We start from the raw sequence: 10,691 nt of genomic DNA, 5'->3' as shown, positions 1-10,691 counted from the left end.
TTAAAATAATTATAAATTACATAAAATAACTATTTTAAACAATAATTTAAATTTTTGAAAATATGAATTACATTTTCTAACGGGGCTAAAAATAAACTTACCTTTCTTTAAAGTATTTTAAAATAATAAACCTGTGGAAAAAGTGTTTTAATTTTAATTAATTCACCACTAACCTTGTTAAAAGCAGGCCTTGCGACTGCTTTTTACAAGTGTAATTCCTGGAGACTTACCCTCCCGGGAAAACCTGCAATAAAAACGGAAGTTCCAGGGGCCTCGACCATGAATCCCTTCCTTTATGGGATTAGAAGTTCAGGTTTCCCGCTCATGCGCAGTGCATGCACAAAACCGACACTTCCGTTGGGCCTATGGGTGAGCACCCCATGCATACTCACCCGTGGACAACCGAATTTCTGGGCCATTGTGTATAAGTAAAACAGGTTTATTAAGCATTAAACATCCAGTAGAAAGAAGTAATAATTTACAAGGAGATAGTCACAGTCTTGTTTGTTTGAGACTCGACGTTCCTTCCGAGCGAATGTGGCCCGGTCTCTTTCTTCTCTTGCTGTTCTCTCTTGACTGAAGTTCCTTCAACTCTGATTCTGGGTTCCTGCTGCCTTCAGTGTTCAATATCCATATCTTTATACAGCTTTTTCCCTTTGCCTACGTGACTGCAAACTGCTATCCCACACCTAGTGCTTGTTTTATGACCTTGTTGATCCAACTCGGACTCATTTTGTGTTTATCAAAGGGCCCTTTATCTTTAGATGTTCCCTTTACAAAAACCATTTCCCACGATGTTGTCTAAGCAATCTGTCCATTTCATAGTAGTATCACTCTCTCTCTCTTCTCCAACTCTTATCTCTTTTCTATCACATTACTGAATAGCACGATCCTGACAGTCCCCATATGCTTAACATTCCATTCCATTACTTCAGTAATTGAAAACAGAGCGAGTTTCAGTCAGGTTGGAATATTTTCCAATCCTGCATTACTTTGAGCCATTCGCCATTTTGTACAGGCTTTTGGGATTTTAACATAGCATTTCACATTTTATAGTTATACAAGAATGCTTTATTAAATCATACAAATACACACTATCCTATGTGTGACTGGAAATTGGGTGCAACTGGGACCGGTGATTGTGTTGTAAAGGAACTGGGCATTGTGCTGTACTGGGACCAGGGATTGTACTATACTGGGACTGGGGATTGTACTGTACTGGGACCGGGGATTGTACTATACTGGGACTGGGGATTGTACTGAACTGGGACCGGGGATTGTACTATACTGGGACCGGGGATTGTACTATACTGGGACTGGGGATTGTATTGTACTGGGACCAGGGATTGTACTATACTGGGACTGGGGATTGTACTATACTGGGACCAGGGATTGTAGGATGTAACTGGTAAAATAGATAAGGGAACCAGTGTATGTGGTGTACATGGACTTTAAAAAGGCTTTCGATATGTTCCTGCATAAGAGATTAGCGTGTAAAGTTAAGGCACATGGGATTGGTGGCAAGGTATTGACTTCGATAGATAACTGGTTGGTAGACAGAATGCAAAGAGTTGGAATAAACAGGTCTTTTTCCGAGTGGCAGGCAGTGACTAGTGGTGTACCACAGGGATTGGTCCTTGGACCCCAGCTATTGACAATATATATTATTGATCTAGACAACCGAACTATATGTAATATCTCCAAGTTTGCAGATGACACAAAGTTGGGTGGGCGTGTGTGCTGTGATGGGGATGCTGAGAAACTACAGGATGATTTGGACAGGTTGGGTGATTGGGCAGAAGCATGGCAGATGCAATTTAATGTAGATAAAGGCGAAGTTATCCACTTTGATGTAAAAAACAGGAAGGAAAATTCTTATCTGATTGGCAATAGATTGGGAGAAGGGGAAGTGCAACGAGACCTGGGAGTCCTTGTGCACAAGGCGCTGAACGTAAGCATGAAAGTGCAGCAGGTGGTTAAGAAGGCAAAATGGTAAGTTGGGCTTTGAAGCGAGAAGGTTGAGTACAGGAACAAGGATGTCTTGCTGCAGTTGTACAGGGCCTTGGTGAGACCACATCTTGAGTATTGTGTGCAGTTTTGGTCGCCTTATCTGATGAAGGATGTCCTTGCCATGGAAGGAGTTCAGCGAAGATTCACCAGGCTGCTACTTGGGATGGCAGGAATGACGTATGAGGAGACATTGGGTCGATTGGGCTTATACTCGCTGGAGTTTAGAAAAATGAGAGGGGATCTCATTAAAACTTACAGAATTCTGACAGGACTGGACGGACTAGGTGCAGGAAGGATGTTCCCGATGGTCGGGGAGTCCAGAACCAGGGGTCACAGTCTAAGGATAAGGGGTAAATCGTTTAGGACAGAAATGAGGAGGAATTTCTTCACCCAGAGAGTGGTGAACATGTGGAATTCTCTACCACAGAAGGCAGCAGAGGCCAATTCATTAAATATATTCAAGAAGGAGTTGGATATATTTCTTAAGGCTAAAGGGATCAAGGGATATGGGGAGAAAGCAGGGACAGGGTACTGAATTTGGATGATCAGCCATAATCGCATTCAATGGTGGAGCAGTCTCAAGGGGCCGAATGGCCTACTCCTGCTCCTATCATCTTTGTTTCTGTGTTTCTATGTACTATACTGGACCGGGGATTTTTCTGTATTTGGACCGGGGATTGTGCAGTAATGGGACTAAGGACTGCGCTGTACTGGGACCGTGGATTGTGCAGTACTGGGACCGGAGACTGTACTATAAAGGGACCGGGGATTGTGCTGTACTGGGACCGGGGATTGTGCTGTACTGGGACCGGCAATGGTGCTGTACTGGGACTGGCGATTGTGCTGTATTGGGACCAGGGATTGTGCTGTACAGGTACCGGGGATTGTGCTGTACTGGGACCAATGATTGCGCTTTACAGGTACCGGGGATTGTGCTGTACTGGGACCGGGGATTATTCAGTGCTCGGACCGGGGATTGTGCTGTACTGGGACCGGGAATTATGCTGTACTGGGAACAGGATTGTGCTGTATTGGGACCAGGGATTATGCAGTGCTCGGACCGGAGATTGTGCTGTACTGGGACCGGGGATTGTGCTGTACTGGGACCGGGATTGTGCTTTACTGTGACTGGGGATTGGACTACACTGGGAGTGGGGATTGTGCTGTACTGGGACCGGGATTGTGCTGTACAGGTACCTGGGATTGCGCTGTACTGTGACCGGGGATTGTGCTGTACTGGGACCAGGAATTTTGCTGTCCTGAAACCGGGATTGTGCTGTACAGGCATCCGCGATTTTCCAATAATTGTACCAGGAATTGTGCTTTAAGTGAATGGAGATTGTGCTGTAACTGGGCCGGGTATTGTGCTATACTGCATCCAGGGACTGTGCTGTATTGGGACCGGGGATTGTGCTGTACTGGATCCGGTGATTTTGTTATACTGGTACTGGAAATTATGCAGTTCCATGACCGGGGAGTGCGCATTAAGTTACCGGGGATGGGGCTGTACCTGGAGAGGGGATTGTGCTGTACTGGGACCGGGAAATGTGCTGTACTGAGACCGGGGAATGTGCCGTACTGGACCGAGATTTGTGTAATGGGCAGTGTGCTGTAATGGGTCCAGGGAATGTGCTGTAACGACACCCGTGCATGTGCTCTACTGGGACCATGTCATGTGCAGTACAGAACCATGGAATGTGCTGCACATGTACCCAGGTGTTGAGCAATGTTATTCACTATTAAACTGTACATATCTCTATTTTTCATCAAGTCTACCTAGAGGTGGACTAAGTTGTCACTGGGAAAAATGTATTTTATTTCAATTCACTATCTGCTTTATTCAACACAAGGTGAAACATATATAGCATTGATTGTGATATAATATGTTCAGTTTAATCAGATCAACTTCTGCCCGAAAACTTACAAAAACCAAGAACAGACTGAAACGAAGGCCCGGGCTGACTGGAATTTAATATTGATACATTGATTCCTTCTCACTCTCTGTTCCAGTGACGAGGCAGAGATTAATATACGTCGCAATCAACCTACTGACTTAATTATTTTCTGATGACTATCTTTTTAACCCTGAGGAACTGCACACCGTTTGATTGTTGGGACATTTCACGCGATTTGACTATTTTTGGGACAAAAATCACGACAAGTACTCATTCCCCTAACAACGTTGGACTGCGATCTCAGCATGGGATTGACTAAAGCAGCTGTAGATACATCCTGTCTGGGTCCTGTACTTGCAAAAAATATCTACAAGGCCCCGAAATATGACGTTCACTTACTTTTAACATTGTTCCAGAATGTAAAATATATTTCATATATAATGCGTTAAACGAGCCCAACAGTGAAATCTACAGTATATGATACAAATATAGAAGATAATGTTAGAATGTGTTTGATCTTCTCATCTCATTAATTTGACCATCTTTGCGAGGGGCTGCTTCACCCTGTTTCTCAACTCCTCTCTGAATTTCCTCTGGGTCACTGCATAAATAAAAGTGTTTGTGCAGCAACTCAGGAGCTGGAGCATGAAGCCGATTTCAGGTACAAATGTGGGCAAAGGGACAGGATATCCCAAATAATCCAATCGTTTCAATATAGAACAGACCATGAACACCACCCATAACAGTATGAAATTCCCTGATACAACAAACAGTACAATCATGGATTTCCTTCGGCTCTCCATCTCTGGGTCACTGGAACTGTCGCCATTGCTCTGACCCCAGAGTCTCCTGCGGACTCTGCTGGCCACTAAAATGTGTCTGACTGTCAATGCATTGAACAGTAGAATCAAAAGAAATGGAATAAATGGCGTTAAAATGTAGTTTATTAATTCAACGAAGGCCCAGACCAGCGAATGGGCTACAGCGAACGTCACGTTGCAAAACCAGGGAGTGTTAGAAAGCCAATATTGATTTGAATATAGAAAATACCAGAAAATGTTCTTCAAACAGCTAATCACAGTCACTGTTCCTAAAACAATAACCGCCGTTTTCTCAGTGCAGTATTTCGATTTCATCTTCTGACAACAAATGGCCACAAATCGATCAAAAGTGAAAGTGACTGTGAACCAGACAGAACAGTCTGTGGAGGCATAAAGCAGGACGGCGTGGATATTACAGACTCTAATATAGCTCAAAAAAGAAAAGTTTTCCCGATAAACAATAGGAATCTGCCTTAGTATCAGATCCAAGATAACGACCATTAGATCTGCCTTTGCCATGGCCACCAAGTAGCGAGTGACACATTTGGAGAGACCGCATTTTCCCCGAGACAGGATCTTAATCGTCACCACGTTAACTGTGAGCAAAAATAAAATATGCATTTAATTCACTAGACACCATCCAACAACAGTAGTTGTGCGCTATTTCAATGAAATTTTGGATTTGGTCATATCATAGGGGCATTAACTTTATTCACAATAACCTGAAGTGTGCCAACAATGTGCTGTTTGTCTTTGCTTCCGGAGAGGGAATCTAATTATTTTACCTGTGATTGGGCATCCTGGCGATAGGGCTTTCAACCAGTCATTAATGTTCAATTAACTGAAGCAATGAGATCAAATTACACAGACTATTCTCGTATTCCCTTTAGTATATAATATTAAGGGTGATCCGTCTGACGTGTTTAAGTTAATTAAAGGATTTGATAAGTTAGATAGCCGTAATCTGTTACCGCTGGTTGGGTAGATCTGGAGGCATGGGAATCACCTTACAATTAGAGCGAGGCCATTCAAGGCTGATGTCAGGACGCATTTCTTTACAAGAAAGGAAGTAGAAAGAAAGAAAGCAAAAAGAAAGGAAGAACGAAAGGAAGGATAGGGGGAAGGATGGAGGAAAGGATGGAAATAATTAAGAAAGAAAGAAATAAGGTAGAAAGAGAGGACAGAAAAAGAAAGCAAGGAAGAAAAAAATAAAGAATTGAAGAAGGAAAGATAGAGGAAAAATTAAGAAATGAAGCATTCCCATTGCAATAGCGTCTTTCACAACAACATTTGGAACTTGGGATAATATGAAACACATGAAAGAAATAAAATTGGAATCCAGTAAAAGAGAGCGAAAGAGAGCGAGTGAGAGAGAGAGAGGAAGAAAGTTACAAAAAAAGAGGGAGAGAAAGCTAGAACGAAAGAAAGAAACAAAGATAGCACTGAAGAAATAAAGAGAGAAGAAATGAGGGGAGGTTGTTAGAATTAATGTAGAGAAAGAAAGCTAGAAATAAATGAAGAAACAAGAAAGAAACAAAGAGACAAACACAATGAATGAAAGATAAAAGAAAGAATGAAATCAAGTAATAAAGAAAGCTAGAAGGAAAGAGTGAACGCAAGAGAGAAAGGCAGAAAGAAAGAAAATAAGTAATGAAGATTGAGACAGAAAAGAAGGAAAGAAAGAACTAAAGAAAGAAAGCCAGTGAGAAGTACTGACAGAAAGAAAGAGAGAAAGAGAGAAAGAGGAAGAATAAAAGAAAGAAAGTAAGAATAAAAAAAGTCAGAAAGTAAAAAAAGAAACAAAGAAAAAAGAATAGAGGAAGGAAGGACTGAAGGTGGAAAATGTGGAAGAGAGGAAGGACCAAATATGTTTCTCACATAACTTAATTATCTTCATCAAGAAAGAAAGCACGAAAGCAAATGCTGAAGAAATAAAGAGAGAGAAAATGAATGGAGGTTTTTAGAATTAAAGGAGAGAAAGAAAGAAAGCCAGAACGAAATGAAGAAAGAAAGTGAGAAAGAGAGAAAGATAGAAAGAAAGTTGGAAAGGAAGAATTATTTAAATAAAAAATAAAAAAGAAAGAGAGAAACAAAGAAAGAAGGAAAGAAAGAAAAAGGAAATAAAAGATTAAGAAAGAAAGAGAGAGGGGAGGAAAGGAAGAAAGGAAGAAAGAAAGGAAGGCTAGGCAGAAGGAAGGAAGGAAGAAAGGATGGAAATAATTAAAAAATAAAAACGGTAGAAAGAAAGAACAGTGAAAGAAAGAAAGGAAGAAAATATAAAGAATGGAAGAAGGAAAGTTAGAAAATAAAGAAAGAAATGAAGCGCTGCCATTGCTATAGCGTCTTTCACAACTACATCTGGAACTTGGGACAAAATGAAACTCATGAAAGAAAGTGGCAAACCAAGAACAGTGAACGAGAGAGAGAGAGAGAGAGAGAGGTAGAGATAGAGAGGGAGAGAAAGAGAGATGGAAAAAAATTCAAGGAAAGAGTGATAGAAAGCTAGAACGAACGATAGAAAGAAAGATAGTACTGAAGAAATTAAGAGTGAGGAAATGAGGGGAGATTGTTAGAAATAATGGAGAGAAAGAAGGAAAGCTAGTTAAGAAAGGAAGAAAGAAAGTGAGAAAGATAGAAAGAATGAGACAAATATAATGAAAGAAAGAAAACAGAAATAATGGAATCAAATAATAAAGAAAGGAGAGGAAGCAAGAGACAAAGACAGAAAGAAAGAAAATACGTTTTGATCAAATAAAGAGAGAATAAAGAAGGAACGAACGAAAGACAGGGAGAAATACTGAAAGAAAGAGAGAAAGGGAGAAAGAGAGAATAAAGAAAGTAAGAAAGAAAGACAGCAAGAAAGAAGGAAAGAATGAAAGAAAGAAAGGGAGAAGGAAAGAAAGAAAAACAGCCAGTAGTAAAGAAAGATTGAAATGTAAATAAGGAAAGAATGGAGGAAGGATGGACGGAAGGTGGAAATATGGAAGAAAGGAAGAAACATGAATGATATCACTCTCATACCTTTATCATCTTCATCAAGAAAGAAACAAAGCTAATGCTGAACAAATAAAGAGAGAAAATGAGCAGAGATTGTTAGAAATAAAGGAGATATAAAACTAGAAAGAAATGAAGAAAGAGAGAAAGAAATAGAGAAACACAATGAAAGAATTAAAAAAGAAGGAATGAAGTCAATTAATAAAGAAAGAAGGAAAGAGTGAAAGCAAGACGTAGAGGCAGAAAAAATACGTACTGAAGAAATAAAGAGAGAGATAAAGAGAGAAAGAGAGAAAGAAAGAGAGATGGAGTAAGTAAGGAAGGTGGAAAATATGGATGAAAGGAAGAAAGAAGAAAGATACTGCTCTCATATCTTTATCATCTTTCACAGCAAACATTATGGGACATCATGAAACACACAATGGAAAGGAAGTTGGAAATCAATCAATAAGAAAGAAAGTGTGACAGAAAGTAAGACAAAACGCAGTTATGACAGCTGTAAACAAAGAAAGAAAGATTGACGGAAAGTAATGCAGTTAGAAAGAAAGAGTGAGAGAAGGACTGAACGAAAGAAAGAAAGAAGGAGCGAATGCTGGAACGAACGTAGGAAAGAAAGAAAGTAATTCATGAAGAAACACTGAAAGGCAGGAAGAAAGATAGATAGAAAGAAAGAATTGAAAGAAGGAAAAGAGAAAGAAAAATCAACGAAAGAAACAATGAAAGACTAGAAAGAAAGAAAGTAATGATGAAAGATTAAGAGAGAAGGGAAGAAAGGAAGAAAGTAGGAACAAAATATGATATAAAAAAAGAAAGAAAGTAATAAAGAAAGAAGGATAGAAAGTTAGAAAGAAGGGAAGAAAGCAAGAAAGAAAGACATAAGAAAGAAAGAAAGAAAGAAAGAAAGTAACAATAGAAGGAAGAATGAAAGACACAAATAAAAACTGAAGGAAAGGAACGAAGGAAGAAAGAAAGAAAGAATCATTCAGGGAAAGTAATAAAACAAAGAGTTGCTCAGAGGGAATACGATGTCACATTATTTTATTCTCCAGTTCCTGAAGTACCTGACCCAGGTAGTAACTTACCTGGGACACCGACTGCAGCCAGGATGGGATAATAATTCATTTGTATATCATTAATCACCCATAGAATCTTGAGCTTGGTTAGGAAACCAAGAGACATTTTGTCACTTTTGGGTAGAATCGGTGATTCTTTGGCTGGTGTTGATGCTGGGAGCAATTCTCTGATTGACACAATGAGAAGAGTCCCCTTATTTATTGGAGTGTAAACCCATCCGGTCGGAAAATCGGCTCCCTTGGTGACTGGGTTTAATTGCAGTAACTGAACAAACAGATGAAGTCAACAACTTTCGCAACAAGACTTTTAACAAGAACAGCGAAATTCCCAATCAGACAATGCTCTGCAGACCAGGATACATGCTACACATTCATACGAGTCTCATAATCCCCACACAAATTTCCACTGGTTCTTTTTCTTTATAAACTTATAAGGACTCACTGGGATGCCCCAGTATCATCACATATTATAAATAACAAAGCTGCTCCATTTTCGAGTGTCAAACATAACAAGGAACATTAGCATAAAACTAAACAGAGAAAGCTTATGTAGTTAAATGTAATGTTAATCCCAGTGTGCAACACACACCCCAATCCCTGCATGCAGTTTCCACAGATGCTGCCTGACCTGTTGTCTGTTTTCAGCATGTTCTAACTTTATTTTAGATTTCCAGCATCCGCAGCATTCTCCTTCTGTTTTAAGACCTTATCAACCATAATCTGAACATTTATTCTGGGCCCCCTCTTTCATAAAATACATTCATCGCGGTTCACATCTATTCCAGTTGACGACACCCGTCATAATATGTATGTTGTGCAGAAAGAAAGTAAGAAAGAAAGAAAAAAGATGGCCAGAAAGAAGTAAAGAGAAATTCACTGTTGTAATGGAGGCAATATTGTAACATGCACTGGCCGCATTTAAATGCAGAAATCATAGAGATTGTGTGTTGTTGATTTCATATCAACTTATATATTTTTGATTAATTAATAGGGAGAGAGATTGGCGACCAGCAGATCAAGTGTTTGTACTCCACCATAGCTCTACCACATTTTAGGGCTTTAGTGATATTGGACGGAGATTATCTCAAAAAGTGTGCCACTCACACCTTTAGCTACTTCCGACCTGGTAATATTGTCGAGCTGAAAATGTGACACTTATTGCCATTTGTTTTGTCCACTTCTTACCCTGAAAGACCAACAGTCACCTTTTGTCATTCTGCTTCTGCAATTTTCTCTTTGGCCTGTGGTGCATCAATTAGTTCACCAAATATATGACGACAACTTGACCCCTTCATGGAGCAGCCGGATATACAGTACAGTACACATCAATTCAATATACCTTCAGCATTCTGACAAGCAGTGGCGCGCCTTACGCTATTGCCTTGCCCGTGTGTTAACCTCAATGATCTGCATATTCACCTATTGAACCTATTCGCACCAAATCTTCCACTTCCTCTCCATCTCACTAATAAACATAGAATCGCCTATGGACCCTGATTTGCCTATTCAGCTCAGTACTACACCTTTGACTACCCCTCCATCTCACTGACCAGCACTAAGTCACCTACTGAGCCTATTAATGCACTCCAACATCACTGACCACCATTGATTCATATACTGAGCTCCACTACCGTTCCATCTCAGTGACCTGCATTGACTCGCCTTTTGATTCAGTACTATTCATAACACTACTCCCATCTCACTGACCTGCTTTGAGTCGCCTGTTGAGCGAAGTACCCGTTTTACCTCCCATCTTTCACACTGAACCTCACTGAGTTACCTGTTGTTCCTCGTAGTACGCTTTCCACTTGCCTCTCCATCTCACTGACAAGCACTGATTTACCTCTACCATATAATATTAATCATTGCATTGTGGGACTGACTAATCCGTGCCAGGA

At 40.2% G+C, this 10,691-nt stretch overlaps 1 protein-coding gene across 1 annotated transcript; it reads right to left on the bottom strand.

Annotated features, from left to right (window-relative positions):
- Positions 1–3,802: 3,802 nt before the first annotated feature.
- On the bottom strand, positions 3,803–8,951 carry LOC147089714 (putative G protein-coupled receptor 139). The gene is made up of 2 exons (XM_085977098.1): positions 8,803–8,951; positions 3,803–5,322 (listed from the first exon to the last, which is right to left on the bottom strand). The coding sequence occupies exons 1-2, from the start codon at positions 8,897–8,899 to the stop codon at positions 4,427–4,429; spliced, it is 993 nt and encodes a 330-aa protein (XP_085833224.1). The 5' UTR covers positions 8,900–8,951; the 3' UTR covers positions 3,803–4,426.
- Between the last annotated feature and the right edge of the window lie 1,740 nt (positions 8,952–10,691).

Source organism: Somniosus microcephalus, unplaced genomic scaffold (assembly GCF_052327205.1).
Source record: "Somniosus microcephalus isolate GS21.2 unplaced genomic scaffold, FLI_Smic_1.0 unresolved_chr4, whole genome shotgun sequence".
NCBI classification, from domain to species: Eukaryota; Metazoa; Chordata; class Chondrichthyes; order Squaliformes; family Somniosidae; genus Somniosus; species Somniosus microcephalus.
Note: the sequence above shows the minus strand (reverse complement) of the source record. Positions and strands in the feature narration are given on the sequence as shown.